This window comes from Xenopus tropicalis, chromosome 7 (assembly GCF_000004195.4).
Source record: "Xenopus tropicalis strain Nigerian chromosome 7, UCB_Xtro_10.0, whole genome shotgun sequence".
Lineage (NCBI taxonomy): Eukaryota > Metazoa > Chordata > Amphibia > Anura > Pipidae > Xenopus > Xenopus tropicalis.
Window position 1 is genome coordinate 8,906,181 of NC_030683.2, and position 22,264 is coordinate 8,928,444.

A 22,264-nucleotide genomic window follows, 5' to 3' on the forward strand; every position below is an offset into this window, starting at 1 on the left:
GGGGCCCCTCTCACCCTGTGTGTGAGTCTGTTTGCAGCTTGGGGTCCCTGCCCTACACTGGCCCCGGGGCCCCTCTCACCCTGTTGTGTGAGTCTGTTTGCAGCTTGGGGTCCCTGCCCTACACTGGGGCCCCGGGGCCCCTCTCACCCTGTGTGTGAGTCTGTTTTGCAGCTTGGGTCCCTGCCCTACACTGGGCCCCGGGGCCCCTCTCACCCTGTGTGTGAGTCTGTTTGCAGCTTGGGTCCCTGCCCTACACTGGAGGCCCCGGGGCCCCTCTCACCCTGTGTGTGAGTCTGTTTGCAGCTTGGGGTCCCTGCCCTACACTGGGCCCCGGGGGCCCCTCTCACCCTGTGTGTGAGTCTGTTTGCAGGCTTGGGGTCCCTGCCCCTACACTGGGCCCCGGGCCCCTCTCACCCTGTGTGTGAGTCTGTTTGCAGCTTGGGGTCCCTGCCCTACACTGGGCCCCTCTCACCCTGTGTGTGAGTCTGTTTGCAGCTTGGGGTCCCTGCCCTACACTGGGCCCCGGGGCCCCTCTCACCCTGTGTGTGAGTCTGTTTGCAGCTTGGGGTCCCTGCCCTACACTGGGCCCCGGGGGCCCCTCTCACCCTGTGTGTGAGTCTGTTTGCAGCTTGGGGTCCCTGCCCTACACTGGGCCCCGGGGCCCCTCTCACCCTGTGTGTGAGTCTGTTTGCAGCTTGGGGTCCCTGCCCTACACTGGGCCCCGGGGGCCCCTCTCACCTAGTGTGTGAGTCTGTTTGCAGCTTGGGGTCCCTGCCCTACACTGGGCCCCGGGGGCCCCTCTCACCCTGTGTGTGAGTCTGTTTGCAGCTTGGGGTCCCTGCCCTACACTGGGCTTCCTGGAAACAGCATTTGAACTACTGTGGGAGACAAGCCCTCTGTCCCTCCTAGCCAATCACAGGGTGTCCCCGCCCTGTAGGAGCCTGTGCTAGTGTAACACAAAGTTGAGTAGGGGAGCTGATACATGATTGGCAGAGAAAATACTCAGGGGGTAGTGGGGGTAGGTTACAGGGGCCCCAGCACTGACGATAGGGCCGCATTCTATTACTGTTCTTGCATTAAAATCAGTGTCTTTATATTCTGATAAACACGTCCCATTGTTAGGGTTAGTAAGCCTAGCAACCAGATAGCCGTTACCCTATGGCTAAACACAGTCTTTTCTCCCTTCCCTGCTGTCATTAGAACAATTAGAGTTAATGACAACGATGGAGTTAACTTCCCTGGGAGAGAAAGTTTATGTTTTCTCAGCACTTAAAGATGAAAGTTTCAAAACCCATAATTTGTATGCAGGTTTAGTTGGTGACATCTACCTACCCAGGGGGAAAATCTAGCGTTGTAACTTACCGGCATGGGTAAGTGCTGCCTCAGGCCATGGCGTATACACTGCTCACTGGGAGCATCCACCAAGCAACGAGCTAGGGAACTTACTGGGGTGACTGGCACCCCAATGTTTCTATATATCTGTAACCTTGTTATGGGCTAAGGGAGCCCAGCCTGAAGGCCAGTTAGGGGGGATTTGGGGTGAGTGCTTATTTGTGCCCTGGGTACCCCTGGAACTATAGCGGGGTGACTGTTACCCCAATGTTTCTATATATCTGTAACCTTGTTATGGGCTAAGGGGGCCCAGCCTGAAGGCCAGTTAGGGGGGGATTTGGGGTGAGTGCTTATTTGTGCCCTGGGTACCCCTGGAACTATAGCAGGGTGACTGTTACCCCAATGTTTCTATATATCTGTAACCTTGTTATGGGCTAAGGGGGCCCAGCCTGAAGGCCAGTTAGGGGGGGATTTGGGGTGAGTGCTTATTTGTGCCCTGGGTACCCCTGGAACTATAGCAGGGTGACTGTTACCCCAATGTTTCTATATATCGGTAACCTTGTTATGGGCTAAGGGGGCCCAGCCTGAAGGCCAGTTAGGGGGGGATTTGGGGTGAGTGCTTATTTGTGCCCTGGGTACCCCTGGAACTATAGCGGGGTGACTGTTACCCCAATGTTTCTATATATCTGTAACCTTGTTATGGGCTAAGGGGGCCCAGCCTGAAGGCCAGTTAGGGGGGGGGATTTGGGGTGAGTGCTTATTTGTGCCCTGGGTACCCCTGGAACTATAGCGGGGTGACTGTTACCCCAATGTTTCTATATATCTGTAACCTTGTTATGGGCTAAGGGGGCCCAGCCTGAAGGCCAGTTAGGGGGGGGGATTTGGGGTGAGTGCTTATTTGTGCCCTGGGTACCCCTGGAACTATAGCGGGGTGACTGTTACCCCAATGTTTCTATATATCTGTAACCTTGTTATGGGCTAAGGGGGCAAGCCTGAAGGCCAGTTGGGGGGGGAACTTTGGTTTAGGTCTAGGGGTAGCTGTAGGCCTGATATGAACTAAGGGGGGGACCTGACCACTGACTCTCATCCCATAAGGGCTCTGGCACACGGGGAGATTAGTTGCCTGCGACAAATCTCCTTGTTCTCGGGAGACTAATCTCCCCGAAATGCCATGCCACCGGTGAAAATGTAAATCGCCGGTGGGACGGCATACGCGGCGGCGCAGTTTCAGTGAAATCCCAGAAGTTTCCTCTCAAGGCGACTAATCTCCCCATGTGCCCAAACTCGGACACACACGGCCAACTAACAAGCAATACATTTAACATGGTTGCTAGAATCTGAAGACAAAACACTGCTATGGGATCTGTTATCTGGAAAGCCCTGAAATATTACAACACTTCCACAACAATTCCAATTGAAGAGACAAATCGTACGTACAGAATCACCATTAGACTGCCCCTAGTACTTGATGGTAACTGAGCTGCACAAATCTATATTGGTTAATAAACACTAAGTTATCTTAGTAACCTTTAATGAGAACTAAAGGCTAAATACAAATATGGCTAGAGATGCTTTCTGTGATGGACTTACTGTACCGGCCCATAGCAGCCATGATCCAGGCCTTTAGAGCTGTGCAATCTCGAGTGTCAGTGGCACTGGACATGCTCAGTGGGCTCTGGGTGGCTGTTCAATGTGAGGTTCCAACTGCCATAGAAGCCAATTAGCAATACAGAACGCACTTTAATATAAATCTGAATTACTTACGAGCCTTTACTTCTCCTTTAAAGCCATTTCGCAGCACATTGTGGAAGATCCCTAGGGGCACAATTCTTATCCCGTCACTCACCCACAGAAACACAAACAAGTCCCAAAACAGGACACAAATCATTTTATTACATTCAGACTTTATTGATTTTTTTTTTCTTTTTTTTTTTTTTGGCTGTCGGCTTAAATAGGACTTAAAAAAAAAACGATTAAAAAAAGTCTGCTCGTTGATGGAGGAGTCGGAGGGGGAAAGAGGAGACCCCTGGTGCCCTCTGTAGTGTGCTGCAGTGTACCACTAACGGGGGGCATATCAGTGATTTTCTGACCATGGAGGGGCAGGGGAAGAGGTAGGAATGTAACAGGCAGGCTGCGGGGGGGCAGCCTTATAACTGGATACCCCAATAACAATGCTCCATACCCTGCTACCTCCTGTAGGAGAGCAGCTACAGTCACAGGGCCTGCTGTCATACAGTGCTGGAACCCAACAGATACATCTGCCCCAACAATTCATTACCTGGGACACTGAGTATCTGGGGGCCTCATAGCGCTACTGTCAGGGGGGGTGGGGCAAATCCACTTTGCCAGTTGCCCCTTGTAAAAAGGGCAGTTTGATCCAAATTAATGAGCGGTGTTGAGCAACTGGCATCCCTGTATATATGTTTAGACTACAACTCACTTGTGGCTACAATGCAAGTCCGCAGGACTGATATTTTTGTTATGATCTAAATACAAATTGGCCGACTAGAACTAGATCAAAAGTCACCGCGTACTTACAGCCTTGGGAATGGATCTATGCCCATTATCATTTAAGGGGGGGGGGGGGGGGGGAACAGCAATACCCTGTGTAGGAACATAACTTATGGGTTCTACCAAACACCAACATTAAAGAAAAAAAAACAAACCCCAAACACTCCTCCATCAAGGGCAACGTATAAAAAGGAAAGCAGCAGTCTGGGTTTAAAAATGAAAACCAAAAATGAACAGTTTTCAAAGGCAATTAAAAAAAACAAAAACAGCATTAACACTGATATACACTGTGTCCCTGTCCGAGTGCTTCCATTTAATCCAACAGAGACAAGGAGAAAGAATGAGTGGGAAGGTTGGGGTTTAACCCTTCTGCTGCAGAATTTCCTGTGGTGTCATTTGGGATTTTCTGCCAGCAAAGGGGCCGGGTACATATAGATGGAGTGCATATAAATATACATTGTGTGATAGTGGGGGGCACCGATATTAACCATTAAGTAAAAAGGCTGCTTTTGCAGCACAGAATGAGAAATACAGAGTCGGTGTTGAGAACAAAAGTAATGGGGAAAACAGTCCCTGGCTCACAAAGCCAGTAGGGCCGAGGCCTAGGTGGTGCCCACACTGACCCAAAGCAGATACAGCCAGAAGGTTTAAACGAATATATTCCAGCGTCTCCGGCTACATTTAATAGCACAGAGCTGCCACTGCTAAACAATAGCCACCATTTCCCATGGCCGGGATCTGCACAAGGATAAGTGGCATTTGGTGCCAGCAGAGGCCGAGGGCAGGGAGGCTAAATATCAATATCATTACTTTGCAGCCCAGCCTCCATGGGCAGTCTTACAGTGCTTGGTGGGAAAGGAAAAACCAATTTTCAACAGAAAAGAAGGGATAATGGCTAAAACCTGTGCATGCACGTGCAATCAGTATTAAAGGAAGAGGGCGGGGTTGTGTCACCTCCATCTTTTAGGGGCAGAGTAAACACAAGAGACATCAGACTCCATATAACTCTATATAATAGATTTAGAAATGCCCAACACTGAATTTCTCCCCAGATCCAATTGAATAGGAAGCAGTGAGGGCCATTTCATGGGCAGCCACCCCGGGCACCACCACAGCCACAAGCGCCATCATAGTTACAAAGGTACACCTTCATGGGAAGCTAATGCTCTTCTATGCAAGAGGATGCTGTAAAAATCACAGATGTTAGCGATAGTTTGTAACATTTATTAGCACTAAACCGTGTATTTCTGGGCCCTTTGTACCGTACCCCTCCCACATACACTGCTGTGTCTCCTACAGCCAGCCCAATTATCCATGGAGCCCCATCAGTATGGCTTATAACACATCATCTCATAGTGCCCACTTTCCCCAATCCCATCACCACGGTTACCTATGGCTCTCAGCCAGTTGCCAAAAATAACCATTGATAGGAGAAAGAAAAGCACTGCACAGAGGCCCGGCGTTTTAGGCCCCACTGATTCCTGTGTATTAGTGAAGTGTCTAACGTTGCAGCATGCCCTTCCATACAAGAACATAACATTAAAACGACCACCTTTGCCTTCCTTTGTCCTGCAGAACAAAGTGCATTGCTTGATAAATAGAACAGTTTAGAAAGGGAACATTGGTAGTTGGCAAATGTTGGAGATGCACAGAGCAGTAAAAATAAGACATCTCAATGTAGGGCATTAGAATTTGTACAGGGGCCGCACATTCACTCTATCCTGGCATATCTTACATTTAACTTGGACACATTCATACATTTCAAGTGGCTGAAGACATGGAGTCTTTCCCTTGCAATAATGAAGAGGTGGACCCTCAAAGCCCTGTATCTCTTGCTTCACCCCCCCCTACCTAACTCATAGCTCAGTGGAACAGCCTCATTCATAGCAGGAAGGCTTAAATCCCAATACCCCTCCCCCCTTCTAACAACCCTCCCAAGCCCCACACCAATTGTAAAGGACCCCCCCCCCCTCTTCAATATTTACACGTGCTTTTACCCAAAAGCCCCCCCTCCCCCCACCCTTCAATACAATTGCCCTATCATTTCCTTCTTCCCTCCTGTAAATCTACTCCACCAGTAGCTTGATTTCACTGGCAAGAAGCTGGTTCATGTTAAAGATGGCTCCTTTGGTGAGAAGCTCCCTCTCCGTGGCAGTGTCAGGGTCACTGTCCACCGAGCTGGAGCTCGCACTCATGCTGTCTCCGGCCTCGTGATGATGAAGCGGAACAGGCACATCAACCCCCGTGCCGGAGGGCACTAGAGGTAACTCCGGCTCGCTGGTCTCACTGGCGCTGGACACGACGGAAAGCAGAGACATTCGGCGGGTCAGTCTGCTTGGAAGCAGCGAGATAGCATAGTCCGCCACGAGGGAGGCTACATCCAGGTTGCATGCTTTGTCAAAAGCGATGAAGCCCACGTTGGCGTTTGCCTCGCATACACAAAAAGAGCCATCCTCCTTGGTAAGAAGGTCAATGCCACAAACGTCCATGCCAAGAATATTGGAGACTTGCACAGCCAACTGCCGCCCCTGTTCGCTAAGTGTGCACAGCATTCCAACACCTCCTGTTGGGTACAAAAAAAGGGTAACTGTTATAGTTTGGCTTTTCTTACTTAAATGAACAGTACAGCTGTACAGGTATAGGACCCGTTATCCAGAATGCTCGGGACCAAGGGTAAGAGGTCTTTCCGTAATTTGGATCTTCATACCTTAAGTCTACTAAAAAAAAATCAATAAAACAGTAATTAAACCCAATAGGATTTTGCATCCAGTAAGGATTAATTATACCTTAGTTGGGATCAAATACAAAGCACTGTTATTTTTAACAGAAAAAAATGAAATCAATTTTAAAAATCTGAATCAAAATGGAGTCTATGGGAGATGGGCATTCCGTAATTCGGAGCTTTCTGGATAACTGATCCCATACCTGTACTACAAGGCAAATACTGCCCCCATATATGCCTCACTTGTTCCCTAAAGGGTAGTCATTGTTCCAAAATCACGGGACTATATGTTTTAGCTAGGGATGTACCGAATCCCCCATTTCCAGATTTGGCTGAACCCCAAAACCTTCACAAAGGATTCAGCCGAATGGGTAAATTATTTTAACTTTCATGTTTATGTGACAAAACGTCACGTGATTTTAAAAATTCGGATTGAGTTCGGCCAGGAGCATGGATTAGGCCAAATTCTGAACCAAATCCTGGATCGAGTGCATCCCTAGTTTTAGCCTATAACTGGTTATAAGCAATGTACTTTCATCATAGTGTCCATTAGTTATAAACATAGCACAATATTAGTAGAATTGTTTAGAAAATGAATGTAAGTTGCCAATACCTAGAGAGCAGTTGCTCTGCATCCTCCCATCCGTAGAGCAGCGCAACATGGTCCCGATGACGCGTCCCCCGATGACGATAACCCTTACGTCCCGCCCATGTGACTCCTGCACATACTTCTGGAACAGGTAGGGGGCGTCGTGCCGGATCAGGTGACTCAGGTCTGCCAGGTGGTGTTTATCCCGGGCCAGGAACACTGCTTTGCCTACCAGGCAGGATGATTAAATGTAAGAATGGTATATTCTAACCTGAGTAGGTAGAATCATCATGCCATCAGATATGCATTTTAGGGCTCATTTACACATATACAGGAAACAAACAGAATTACCTTACATGCACCCAAGCTGGGGCTCTCCACTCACAGCTCTCTGGCTTAACATGACAGGTGCTTATGCCAAACTCAGTGAATATTGCAATACAAGCTCAGAATCACATAATGAACCTATTCATTATTAGAAAACTGCCTGAAATAAACAGCTTAAATGCTTTTTTTTTTTTTTTTTTTTTTAAACGTCATCACTTGTGGTGGAAAAGGAACCACGGACAGTGCTCTATGGGGAAAGTGCAGCTTATAAAAATATAAAATTAAATGGATTGATTTAAAAAAAAAAAAACACAATTACACCACAGAAGACTTACCCCTGTGCCCACGAGTGTTCTTTACCACCATAGGAAACTCTAGCACTTCAGCCTCGTCGATCATCTTTCCAAAGTTCTCGTGGCCACCTGTCAAAAGAGCAGACTGTAAGAAACAATAGGGATGAATGGAGAGAGTGTATGGTCCATTTAGCAAAGTACGTATTTCCTTAACAGGAAAATTCAATATTTCAATTTTTCCTTAGTTTCTATAAAATAGCCAATGAATAAACACAACAGTCCAGCAATGACTTGAAAATGTCTGGAGCTTGTGGTTTCTTTTGTTTATAGTGTTGGTTGGAACATACCAAGGTAAAGACTTAATGGACTCTATGGTAATAGCTGGCCTAGTGCCTATGTACTTTATAGATGGCCTCCAGTGCTTCCACAGGCATCAGCAAACAATTTCCCCTCCTGACATTCACCTAAGCCCATAGATGCACACTGCCACATTTCTAAGGGCATTCTTCTGCTTCTCATGAGCAGTGGGAAGTTATCCAATAAGACAAGCTTCACATTATGGCACATTGGATCTTTACTGGCATATTTCAGCCAGCGGAAAAAAACAGCCTGTGCTGCCTCCTTTCCATTTTGACAGTTAGTAGTCAGGACTCAGCAGGGAGCCGTAGTTTGAGGACTAACTATAATCCGGCCCACCCAACAGTCTGAGGGACCGTAAACTGGCCCCCTGTTTAAAAAGTCTGAGGACCACAGATATAGCTGCAATGAGTTTTGGCTCTATTTGTGGTACCATAAGGATTTGCCCTGCTGCTTGTGCAGAAGACTAAGGATAACAAAATAGTAAAAGGTACTACTGTTGACTTGAGACTTGTGTGTTATTTATCTTTGAGCATAAAAGAAAGCGTGGTAAACAGAACCACTAAACTTACAAATATCTGAAATATGTCCCTTTACCGCGGAAGTAAATAAAATAACTATAGTGACCAATTGCAGTATCTATTTAAAGAGAAGTAGAGTAGGGAAACAGAGAAATAAACAAAAGCTAAGAGGCAAAAACAAAGTGACAGTATCCCCACCCCCTTTTCCAGCATGCCAGTTACCTAGCCTTGCTTGCTGTTTTAATAGCCTAGAAGAAAAGATACCTACCATAGGAGAAGGTGTCGGGTAGAGGGACTCCATGACCTGCCAGCTCTTGAAAGGTCCAGAACTTATTGACACAATTTAGGATGGCCTGAGGTCTATTCATCAGGCGGCATCCCATTTTCTCTAAGTGTCTGAGAACGGTGATGTCACTATCGCTCTGCACCCAAGGGGTGGGCACCCGTACCACCACCACCTGGGGATAGGAGGTTATAAACTCTCCATTCACACGTATACCTAAAAAAGAGGAAAAGGGCCAGGTCAGTAGATGCAGTTAGCCCATTATTATGGGACCATAAATAGAGTATATAAGCTGCCATGTATTCCAACAGTAACTGGCTTTGCTCCTATCAGTTTATAAAAATCAATAGTCATTCTTTTCCGATATCCGCTCCATATGCCGACCTCTGAAGTGAAATAACTTAAATGAATAATTTAAACAGACCTTTAGTTTGAATAAACCTTTTTTTCCCCCATGAAATAGAAAGCATGATCTTTAAATCTTTTTTAATAGTCTTACAAACGGAATAGCACATTTGTGAATCAAAACATTACTATCAAATAGAAATTCCGCACCATCTTAGTAAAGCGAATGTGCCGCTGAACAAACAGCAATTCAAGCAGATTATATTCTGGGAAGAATCAGAAGTTAATTCTGCAGGCAGAGGTCATAATGCATGTTTATTTACTGCAGACAATGAGTCTCGGTCTGTTTCATGCAGGGTGGAAGGGAAATGATCTCTTTTGAAAGAAAATAGGGTAATGGCATTTACACTGTCAGCAAAAGGGCTGTTTATGTCATCGTTCATATAATGGGATGCCCAGGCCTCTATGCACATCTAAAAAGATAAATCTTTGAAACAAAAAGCAGCCCCATCCCATAAGGGGACAGGCTATGCGCTGACTTTTGACCTTCAGTTCCCAAACATGCAATACTGTGCACTAAAATATGTGAAGGAAAACTGCAAACGGCTGAAAATGTTATTTAAAATCCATAACAAGGATGAATTTCCTTGTGGACTTTCAGTAGAGGCTGCTTTCGACATTGGAGTTGGAGAGGTGGCTGTCAGCAGATGGCTAAGGACAATAAGGAAAGAAGAAGACGGATGAATGCGAGCAGCAAGATGCTGTGTCAGTACCAGAGGACAGTATTTCTCCGGCAACTCCTCCCCAATCTAACTGGCAGTTTTACAGCTGCCGCATTGCAGCTACTGGATGGCTTCTGCTGAGGGGAGTAACAAGAGCAGATGATTATACAGAAGTCAGGGGTGAGATGGTGATCAGAATACTGATTATGGATTAAGCTTCCAGAATAGAGGGAAAAAAATCACTGAGTGGACAAAAAAAAGGAGAATGACTAGGTGATAGAGCAGCTTATGGGAAACTGCTGAGGGGCCAGAAATGAACGCAGCAGCCCTGACTCTCAGAAGCATCACTTGTGTGCCTTAATGTTTATTGTACACTGGCTTACCCGTTTAATTCTTGCCTGAGCAATAGGAAATTAACCTAAAAATGATGATTGTTTTTTAAATATATATGGTTTGATGAAACTGTGGCTGCCAATGCAGACATAATACAAGTTTCCCCATTTGGTTAGAAATGTTCTTATCCCCCTGCTTTTAATACAGCAACTCTGCATGTAATTCATTATCTATCAGTACCCCTCTTGATGTTTTAAGAAAAGGCCACCATTCTTAAAGGAACAGTAACATCAAAAAATTAAAGTGTTTTAAAGTAATTAAAATATAATGTGCTGTTGCTCTGCAAAAAAAACTGGTGTTTTTGCTACAGAAAAGCTACTATATAAATAAGCTGCTGTGTAGCCATGGGGGCAGCCATTCAAGCTGGAGAAAAGGCAAAGGTTACATAGCAGATAACTAGTAGATAAACCCCATATCATGGGGGTTTATCTGTTATCTGCTATGTAACCTGTGCCTTTTCTCCTTTGAATGGCTGCCCCCATGGCTACACAGCAGCTTACTTATATAAACTATAGTAGTCTTTCTGAGGCAAACACCCCAGTTGTAGCAATGCAGGGCAACAGTACATTATATTGTAATTACTTTTATACACTCATTTTTTGGTGTTACTCTTCCTTTAAAGGAACAGTAACACCAAAAATGAAAGCATATCAAAGTAATTACAGCAGTTCTACCACTGCAGGGCAATGGTACATTATATTGTGTTTGTATAAACAATAGTAGGGTTTCTGCAGCAAACACCCCAGCTGTACCAGTGCAGGAATGGCTGCCCCCGGGGCTACACAGTGGGGTATTTATATAAACTATAGTAGGGTTTCTGTAGCAAACACCCCAGCTGTACCAGTGCAGGAATGGCTGCCCCCGGGGCTACACAGCGGGGTATTTATATAAACTATAGTAGGGTTTCTGTAGCAAACACCCCAGCTGTACCAGTACAGGAACGGCTGCCCCTGGGGCTACACAGCGGGGTATTTATATAAACTATAGTAGGGTTTCTGTAGCAAACACCCCAGCTGTACCAGTACAGGAACGGCTGCCCCTGGGGCTACACAGCGGGGTATTTATATAAACTATAGTAGGGTTCTGTAGCAAACACCCCAGCTGTACCAGTGAAGAACATGCCTTTTTAACTCTTTTTGGTGTTACTTTTCCTTTAATGCTGTCACCATACCACCAGGTTGTCTAAGAGTTTGATACCAGACTGCCCATGGTTTGCACATGCAACATGGGATACAGCACCACTACATTTCTACTTGCTACTACAGGGGTAACACACTGCACATAATATTGCATGGACAGCAGCAACTCACAGTCTGGCTCAGAATAAAGCAAATTTCAGCTAGATTATGTTGTCAGCGACAATCTGTCACCAACGTAGCCTGTCGCAGCATTAATGCAGCGTAAGTAAAACTGGTTTAATTGCTCTTTTTGAGGCAGGCTGTGAATGCTCCGCAGATTTCTCGTGACAAGTCAGCTGTCAGGAAGTTTATACAGAGGAGGGGCTGCTTCAAGCTCTGGTCTTGTGACGCTTTCCCTTGCATTTTCCACTCTGCCATAAAACTGGCACATACTCAGAATGCAGTTATGTTTGTGTTCACTTGAAAAGGGAAAGAAAAAGTTATGCCAGAAGGAAAGCAGAACTGAGAGGCACCTAATGCAGCCAAAGAGCACAGAACAGAATAAATGTAAATAAATAAGCTTCAAGAAGCGAAATATGCCTGCCTGTAGGTGCATGTAGTCCCTCCTATAGATCAGTATGGCCAATATGGTCTCAATGGACAACACCTGATCAACCAGTTTAACTAGCCAGACCAATGATTCACTACACACACAGGCTGCCTATTTATTCAATAACTTAACTGGCAACGTAACCTGGGTGCCTAAGTGTCTGGTTGTCCAAACATCCTCAGGCTGGTCGGGCAGATATTTTACAAGCAAAGCAAACCTGACCAGGCCATTGTACTGAACAAGCAGATGAGAGGCATTGCGTGCACCCATAAAGGGCAGGTTGTTTCTCCTACAAACCACAATTAAGCGTTTTACTCACCCAGGTTTCCTTGCTCCACTGTCAGCACCACCTCGTCCATAAGTAGTGCTCGGAAATCAATGTCCTCTTCGCAACATTTGGCTTTAAGAGCTCGGAGGATCTCCAGCTGGGGATAGTCATCCTTTATTCTGCGGTCTGTCAGGAACCATATACGGCCACTGGAACTGCACATCTTCAACTACCAAGGTAGATTGAGTGGGCTCCCCTAAATGGATACTTAGAAAAATTAAAAAAAAAAAAAAAAATTAGTGATAAATGTGGAACACAAAATTGCACAGCAAGATGAATAACAAACTGACTGCTTCACCTGAAGGCTAAAGGGCAAGGGCACACAAAGCATATCAGCTGCTTTCCTGCCTGCGTTTTGTTGGCAGGCAAAGAGAAGCCGATTCCTTTCTATATGCTTCTGGGTTTAGCTCACCTAATTTTTATAAATATACCTGAAGACAAGATGTCACAATACCAGGATGACATGTAAAAGCCTTGAATCATCATGTCACATGTCTCTACATTATGCCTGTAAATAAGAGGCCCATCCAGGCCCATGCTGTCAGACATGTAGATCTTTGCCCTATACATATGCCAAGATGGAGACATAACCAGCTCTCCTCAGATTCATATTTTAACAGGCTATCACATGGGAAAGGGACTGTTATGGCCCACATACATGAGATTGATGCCTTCCAAGCAAGGCCATGCATTTCTTGGCCACATATGGGCACCTTTAACCCTCTTTTGCCACTGTCTAATGCCCAGGATGCTAAAATAAGAGATGGCAGTTAGGGTAGCCAATGAGAGCATTTGTAACATATCAGCGATCATACAAAGGATCCTCATTCTGTACAGCTGCTAGAGCTGTAGTGCAAAGCCCCTCCCTCTGTAGACGCAGGCTGGCACTGCTGACGCGGTACTTTGCCCTTCTCAAACAGTGCTGACGCTGCCTTGCTCCTCAGCAGCCCTAGCTAGAGATGCAGCGAGCAGACAATAGACTTAGTGTAATGCAAGAAGGCAGCCAGCCATCCCCCACTCCAAGCAGAAGAACTCCCAACAATGATGGCTGCATTTGCTCCCTCCTCTAAGAGGCAAAACGAGCCCCCTGCCCCCTCCCTCCCGCAGCTCATTTTAAGCATAAGAAAGCTGATGGGGCAGTGTCTTCCCTAGACAAGGGATACAAAGCCTAACAGAAAGCGGCAGAGCATCCCTTAAAGAACCCCACTAGCCATTCAGGCACAGCCGCATCACTACAGCGCATAATGCTGGCACATTTCCCTTCAGACAAAGAGAAGGCTCGAGCACAAAGGCGGCACTCTATACAAAAGGCAGGCAGCCCCTTCCTGCTCCCCACCCCCCCCCCAAGCCTAAAGGCACAACGTGGATTGCACCACCTCCTCCTTATATACACAGACAACATGTGGAACCTGGCAACATGATCTAACCAGCTCTAGTCTGCAGCCTCCCGTTACCCACTGCAAAGAGAGAGGGGGGCGAAATCTGGGATTTGGTTAATATGAAGAGAGAGAAATGCTAATGGCTCCGCCCACTTACTCTGCAGCACAGAAAAGGTTAGAGAATAGTAATGATCCGTTGCGCTGCTGCCGCCTCTACTTGCAGCGTAAGCATCTCCCTCCGCCTACCAGATGCACAGCACTCAGCCAGCATTAACCTCTTCCCCACTCTGGCGACCACTAGCAATGGCCCTTTCTACTTGCTTAATTCCCTGTGCCCTTAAAGGGGAATTAAACCTCAAAGAATGGAAGTAATGGTGCATTTTATGAATTGGGCTTCTGTAGCAGCCAGAGGCCACCAAAGCCCATGTACCCCTGCATACGCGCCCAGTAGCCCCCCGTCTTTTCTGCCGATTTAAAGCACATGTTTGGCTGGCAGTTACCTGAGCTTAGGGACCGAGCCCCACACACTATGGTTTAGCATCTCAATAACCCAGCAGCCCAGAGAACACTGAGCATGTGCAGTGCCACTGGCACTCAAAATATGATCAGACAATCAGGAGTATATAACAGGTATCAATTGTAAAGTACAACTTAAACCTCACATTGAATGCTCTGTGTTTGCATCTGTGCCCCGAGTTATAGACCTTTAATTACCACATTTTTATTACCTTTCCATGGATAAACCAATTCACCTCATGTGACTACTGGGAAGAGCTGCTTGTGTGCATCTGTGTGCATACACCGACTGAGGCTATATGGTGTCTGACTGATCAGATCATGGGCAGAGTGGATAAATACCACTCACAAACACAGAAAAATCTTCAAGCAATCTATATAGGTAACCATCAACCATTATTCCCTACAAATCTAATTGGCTATGAAAAATCTCCAATCAAGATTTTCTACTTCTAAATCTGCAGAAATACCAGGTAATATTTCCATATGCAGCTGCTTTGGCTAGGGATGCAACAAATCCAGGATTCGGTTTCTATTCCATTGCTCTGGTTGAATCATTAAAATCACGTGACTTTTTGTCACGTAAACACGGAAGCGGAAAATTTGTTACCGTGTCTCTTAAACCCTTCCTTATCCTAATTTGCGTAAGCTAATTAGAATTTGGTTCGGTATTCAGCCGGATATATAGGCCGGATCCTGAAATAGCGGATTCAGCGCATCTCTCGTTGCAGCAAGCCCATTAGCACCGATCACTTGCATGACAATCTGAGTGGATCTGCACTGTATATAAAATTAAGGACAAAGGCAACAGAGTAAAATAGTTGAAAGCCGCCTAAGCAAATACAGTAAATGTCAAGCTGCTTCTCCCGAGAGGCAAACTGGAATTAATTTATAAAGAGTCCTTAGCATTCTAACATTCACACGGGCAGACGAAGAAGAGTTTTTAGATTAGAGGCAGGTGCAAAAAAATGTTTAAAAAAAAAATCAAATGTACCTTACAAGCTTTGGACAGACATTTAAAAAAAAATAAAAAATGGATGTTCTTTAAGAAAACACAAGTGTCACCTACACTCAGGCACTAGTGCTCTCAGGCAACAACTCCAATTGCAGCCAGTGGAGAGCAAACCAAGCTCAGAGGATTGTCATGGAAATTCCATCCCAGAACAAGTGCAAGCTGGTGTGTCAGCCGAGGCGCGTGGCCCACTAAACTGCTCCACTGGCTGTTCCTAGGCGTGTATTAGAATAAATTAGCCGAAAACGGACAGGAGAAGTCCATTCTGGCAGTTCTTAGACCAAAGACACTACAGGTAGGTGGCGTAATAAAACCAGTGGGTGTGATGTCCTGTGTGCCTCTAAGCTATTAAGATAAATGGACCAGAACAATGGGCTGGAGGTAATCACACTACGGAAACCGAAATACACTGTAGTAAGATTTGCCTCACTAGAACAAACCAAAACCCCAGCATTTAAAAACCCAATTTATACCCCAAGCTAACAATTGTAGCAGCAGCAAGATACAACAGCTGAAATTGTAGCAGACTGTATGTAAGCTTACAAAGCTCTGCGTGTAGCTGTGAGGTATGCCCACTGCATAATCAACACTTGTTTTACATTTTAAAATTTTCATGCAAGGGTGGGGAATTTCACTTCTGTTGAAAGGCCAAAACAGCAAGCGACTCAATGGTGTTTAGTCAGTTTTACCACAACCCTGTCACAATCCAGTGTCCCCCTTGCTGTCCAAAAAATAATCAAAGCCCATTAACATATTATGGTCAATTATGTGTTGAGTTAGACAGTACCTCTGGGAAAATGAGCACACATCCATTAGAGAATAGAAACATGTTGCTTTACAGTAAGCACATTTAAATAAAATACAAATTATGACTAGTAAAGTCTCCTTCCTTATCTGTCGTACAGAAGTGAATTCCCATATACAATCTATATTGAATCTTTGTTGGCAGTGTTATCCAACTTATTACAAGTAGTGGGCAAATGAATGCAGCATGCTGGGGGGGGGGGGGGCTGGAATAAATGAACATGATATAGTCAGAGTGAAGATGGAGTTTCTGAGCAGGCTGGGGGCCATTAAAAGTTGGCCAGCCATGCTGGAAGGAATGCAAACAATACACCACAGAACATACCAACAATTGTACCTCTATGTAAAATGCTCTGATCCGGGATTAAATCTCACAAAGAACCAGGACCGACCCTTCCCCGACAACCAATAGCCCCTTGACCTCAAGAACACTAGGTTGATGCAAACTGAAAATACCCACTTCTCCATTTTATTGTCAGATACTCCCAAAGCAAAACAGGAATGGTAACCACAAAATTACCTAAATGAATGCCGTCTGTGGTGCAGGGAGTTCTCTAATTCACCTTATTTATACAGGTAATAAACGAGGATTACTTACTTGGAGTAGTGATGTAAGCAGCGGGACTAACGTTTGGTAATGTAGATAGTTTAAGATGTATAACAGGGACGCTCTGCAATATATAAAAATGAGAGAAGAGAAATAGTTAGAGAAACAAAAGTAAGGGAAATGTGTCCAGACTACTAAAATTATACAATATTATACACTGTATATATGATTATGAGCTTTTCCATACAGCACGGAACAGCTGTTTGCCAACTTTGACGTAACCCTGAAATGTGCACCAGTTTGTTGGAAAATAGATTTTTCCATGCAGAAACCTTGAATCCTATCCTCACCATCACAGGCATGATGTGGCCGTATCTACATGCAGCAAGCATATGCATGAATCCTGGCACCTCCCATTGTAACAGGTTGTGATTTTGTCCCCCCTATAAGTAGGGGTCCTAGAAACGGTGACCCTGTCCACTGCTCAAATACCACCATGGTCGGGTCAATTACCCTTCTGCAAATGTGTACAGTGCCCCAACCCGTCCTGCTGCCCCCCACACTGCATGGCTCGGGCAATACAGGATACTGGGCCTACACTAATGAAATCACTCCCAATTCAGAGCCATGCATATGATCTCACTGAAGCGAGGAGCGCTCGTTCCCTTGTGAGAGGGTTGCAGGGCTTTGAGCCTTGAGCCGACAGTGCTCTGGGGATTTTATTGCTGATGTCCCAAAATGCAACTGGCTTTGCATAAAGCAAGGTGTCCCTTTTTTTATATGAATGCTTTCAGCCCACTATTGCACAGTCAGTTTCTACTGTACCTATATAAAAGATAGCTTGTCACAGTTCTGTACCAGCACTGGGAGATATTGTGCTAACTCGATCGTTTGGCCCTAGGTAACTGGAGGGCCTAGGTGCCATATGACCGGGCACCGCATCAACGAGCCAACGTGGACTCCAATTCAATGGTAAATCAAACCTGCCAGACACAGTCAGATAATTGATCTAAAGGGCCCACCTTTAAAAGATCTAGTTGTAATTATAATTTTTTGGTCCTTTCGCAACAATTGTATTGCAAATGGACCTATACAGAATACATTAACAGTCTAACGTTGCCTTCAGCGCAACGGCCTGAACCAATAGTTACCTGGTCAATTACTGGCCAGTAGGCCATCATTTATGCTCCATACAGGGGCCATTAAATGGTGGGTGTAGTAGCCAATGTGGGCCTGTATATGGCCAGGTGTTGAAATATTACTTTCAGATAAGGCATTCGCTGTAACAGCTGAAGGGTGGGGTAGTGTGCCACTGCCAGCAGCTGCTCAGAGTGCACTACATACTGACATTGTTACTAGTTATCAGCTATGGCTCAGTCTGCAGTTAAAATACTCCACTGAGATCCATCCCCATTTTGTGCCTAAGAATAAGGGATAGAGGAGCTAAACACCTATGGACACAAATAAGCTTGCTGTTTGCAGTGCTGAGTGTTTCACACCCACAGAAGCCGACTAGAAGCTTACTAGCAGCTGACTAGAAGCCCTAAGCAGCCTCCCAAAAAACACCAGCATTTTTCTTACAAATACTTTCATATAAATGTCTTTTTTGCCAGTGTATTTTTTTCCTTTTTCTTTTAAACTATTCACACAGACTTTCTTTTTGCGCAACTACAGGCTTACACTGAGCTTGTAAACCCATAAGCATGGCTTGCATGTGTGCAGAGTAGGACGTCACTGCTTCTATGCGGAAGGGAGCAGCACGACTTATTTCTGGTGTCATCAAATAGTAAGAAACACTTTCCCTCACCATCATTACATCTGTGTATTAGGACAAAGACACACAGAGCTACTTAGTAGCAGCTACTGAATGCCAGAAAACACCCTGCCATAGACAATACTGAGAATTGCCTCTGCTAAAACACAATTAGTAAGTGATCAGCAATGTCCATTTCTGTAGCCACGACAAGTAGCTGCTCCTAGTAGCTCTGTGTGTCTTCCCCCTTAGCCAGCATGCCTAATATATACACCCTGGATAAATACCAAAGGCTAGGGCTTCAATCCCTTCTCAGCCCGTCTCTCATTGCTGGTGCCATAGAATTCTGGGTAAACCCCACATGCATTTTACTTGTTAGCACAAAAGGTGGAAAAACCTGTGTCACCAAAGTACCCAAAACAAAAACTGCCCAACTTCCCTGGTATTAAACCCCACAATACACAGGCAGCTTTGGGAAGGATGCGGATGATGAGTGCCAAGGTTAAACATCTTGAAAGCACCAGGCTGGGCACCCCTAGCCAAGTGGTACATATACTGAGTCACTTCCTCACATACACTGGCCCCGCACATACATACATACACACACACTGGCCCCGCACATACATACACTGGCCCCCGCACATACATACATACATACACACACACTGGCCCCGCACATACATACACACACTGGCCCCCGCACATACATACACACACTGGCCCCCGCACATACATACACACACTGGCCCCCGCACATACATACATACACACACACTGGCCCCGCACATACATACACACACTGGCCCCGCACATACATACATACACACACACTGGCCCCGCACATGCATACACACACACTGGCCCCGCACATGCATACATACACACTGGCCCCGCACATGCATACATACACACTGGCCCCGCACATACATACACACACAACATACACTGGCCCCGCACATACATACACACACACACATACACTGGCCCCGCACATACATACACTGGCCCCACATATACATACACACATACATACATACACTGGCCCCGCACATACATACACACACACACTGGCCCCGCACATACATACACACACTGGCCCCCGCACATACATACACACATACACACACATACACTGGCCCCGCACATACATACACTGGCCCCGCACATACATACACACACATACACTGGCCCCGCACATACATACACACACACATACATACACTGGCCCCGCACATACATTACACACACACACTGGCCCCGCATATACATACACACATACATACATACACTGGCCCCGCATATACATACACACATACATACATACACTGGCCCCGCACATACATACACACATACATACACTGGCCCCGCATATACATACACACATACATACACTGGCCCCGCACATACATACACACACACACACTGGCCCCGCATATACATACACACATACATACATACATACACTGGCCCCGCACATACATACATACACTGGCCCCGCACATACATACACACACATACACTGGCCCCGCATATACATACACACATACACACACTGGCCCCGCACATACATACACACACATTGGCCCCGCACACACACACACACACAATGGCCCCACACACACACTAGCCGGCAGGGACCCCTCAGCAGCACACAATCCCAAGTGAATTCCTGGCCAGGCAGGGCTGACAGCACAATGGATACTAATCCCGGCCAATGTTGCCCATCCCCTCACCGCTCACACACAGTGTGCCTATGGGAATGGCCCGGGGGCCGCAGCCCCAATCTCCCAGGACCCGTGGGGAGGGGGGGGGCCCCATTGTCAGTGCGGGAGGATGTACAAAACCCACCCTCTTCCTGCCCAGTACAACCTACGGCCCCACGGCTATGGGAATGCGCACGTCGGCGAGATCCAGCCTTCCCCCCATACTACCCCAGTGTGCCGCAGGGGGATGCGCTCCCGGCCCCTGGGGTGGAATGAACTGCCCCGAGTACAGGCGGGGGCATAGCGCTAGCGGGCGTACCATTCTGTGACGGGGGGGGGGGAACAGCGCTAGCGAGCGTACCATTCTCTGAGAGGCGGGGGTACAAACCCACTTGCACAGCGCTAGCGTACCAATCTGTGAGGGGGGGGTATACAGCGCTAGCGGGCGTACCATTCTGTGAGGGGGGGATACAGCGCTAGCGGGCGTACCATTCTGTGAGGGGGGGATACAGCGCTAGCGGGCGTACCATTCTGTGAGGGGGGGATACAGCGCTAGCGGGCGTACCATTCTGTGAGGGGGGGATACAGCGCTAGCGGGCGTACCATTCTGTGAGGGGGGGATACAGCGCTAGCGGGCGTACCATTCTGTGAGGGGGGGATACAGCGCTAGCGGGCGTACCATTCTGAGAGAGGTGGGGGGGGCAGTAGCAGCTGATGCAGGGAGACTGTCCCACTGACACACTTACAGCATCCCATTCTGCCTCTGTACAGGGCTGGGCGCCGGCCTCACACGGAGGGTACCCCCGATATGCGCCACATATACACCAAGGGGCGCACCATTATCTGTCCATATGGGGGGGGGTAATACAGATACCCATCAGATCAGCCTCACACACAATGCGGGCGCCCCATTAGCAGCCCACATGGAGGCACGGGTGTGTGTAACGGGAGGGGGGGGTTATGCCCGACACAGGCACAATACTGGGGGGTTTAGCGCTCACACAGGCACAATACTGGGGGGTTTAGCGCTCACACAGGCACAATACTGGGGGGTTTAGCGCTCACACAGGCACAATACTGGGGGGTTTAGCGCTCACACAGGCACAATACTGGGGGTTAGCTCAGCTGGCGCTCACACAGGCACAATACTGGGGGGTTTAGCGCTCAGAGGCTGCGGGCCGGCCATTTAACTCGCCCCATGGGGAGGAGGGAATAGAGAGCCGGTGGGGAGGGCTGTGTCGGTAACAATCCGAATGAAACATCGGGACTCATTAGCCGCCATGTGCCGGTACCCATGCCCCCCAGTAATGGGGATACGACACCCCAGTAACAGGGTTACCCACACACTGCAATGCGCACCTCCCTTTGCTCATATAGGGGTAACGCCAATGCCCCAACACTCTCACTAGGGGGCGCCCTGTACATACCCCCCCCATCAGTACCCAGGGGGCACACATACCCCAAAGCATTTCCCGCCATCCCTCAAGCCTCTCATACTCACACTTACTGCCGCTCGCTTCCCGCTTCTTCACACCCGGCGCCTCAAGAACTCACAATAGACTCGCCGAGTATTGTAGTGATGCAGCAGTGAGCCCTACCCCGCAGCGCAAACGAGACAGCGGCTATGTAACAAACGTGCCCTTCCCTATGGAAGTGGGACACAGGCGGGGCGCCGGCCGCCGCCGACAGTCAGAAGAACCGTTGTCTGTGCGCACACGGAGCTCGGCGCAAACACAACCTCACGCTACTCTCACTGACACGGACTGAAGCAAAGCGTGCTAGCGCTGTCTAGCAAACCACACCCAGCATTTACAACTGCCGTCAGCTCATTGGTCGAAAGGCGCCTAAGCCACCGCCCATTGGTTGAGCAAGGGTGGCGGGAAAGGTGGAGAAAGGAATGGGTGGGACGGGGGCGCGCAGTGAAACAGGAGGGGCGATAGAGGGTGTGGCGCTGAGTGCAGCGCTGATTGGACAGTGGGGTTTGGAGGAGGCGGTCCTACTCCCCGAAATGAGGCGGGGCCCGCCGAGCTCGTGCTTGGGGGGCGGTTGGCAACATTGAGGAGAAGCCAAGGGGTTTCCGGTGATGTCAGCAGGGGCCT

At 47.3% G+C, this 22,264-nt stretch overlaps 1 protein-coding gene across 3 annotated transcripts; it reads right to left on the minus strand.

Moving 5' to 3' along the window:
- Nucleotides 1-3,278: 3,278 nt before the first annotated feature.
- Nucleotides 3,279-21,962, minus strand: rimklb (ribosomal modification protein rimK-like family member B). 3 transcript variants are annotated; one of them, XM_002941618.5, is made up of 7 exons: nt 21,667-21,962; nt 16,761-16,833; nt 12,443-12,658; nt 8,921-9,151; nt 7,817-7,903; nt 7,179-7,382; nt 3,279-6,406 (listed from the first exon to the last, which is right to left on the minus strand). In XM_002941618.5, exons 3-7 carry the CDS (start codon nt 12,612-12,614, stop codon nt 5,910-5,912), a joined length of 1,191 nt encoding a protein of 396 aa, XP_002941664.1. In that variant the 5' UTR covers nt 12,615-12,658; nt 16,761-16,833; nt 21,667-21,962; the 3' UTR covers nt 3,279-5,909. The 3 variants fall into 3 exon arrangements, with proteins under 3 accessions (XP_002941664.1, XP_031762497.1, XP_031762496.1); XM_031906637.1 differs by lacking the exon at nt 16,761-16,833; XM_031906636.1 differs by lacking the exons at nt 16,761-16,833; nt 21,667-21,962 and adding an exon at nt 16,683-16,751.
- Between the last annotated feature and the right edge of the window lie 302 nt (nt 21,963-22,264).

Coding starts and splice junctions, on each gene's coding strand:
- rimklb (XM_031906637.1), bottom strand. CDS start 12,614: ATGTGCAGTTCCAGTGGCCGTATATGGTTCCTGACAGACCGCAGAATA. Junction 9,152..12,442: donor AGTGGAGCAAGGAAACCTGG/GTGAGTAAAACG, acceptor CCTCTTTTTTAG/GTATACGTGTGAATGGAGAG. Junction 6,407..7,178: donor GCAGAGCAACTGCTCTCTAG/GTATTGGCAACT, acceptor TGTACCCAACAG/GAGGTGTTGGAATGCTGTGC.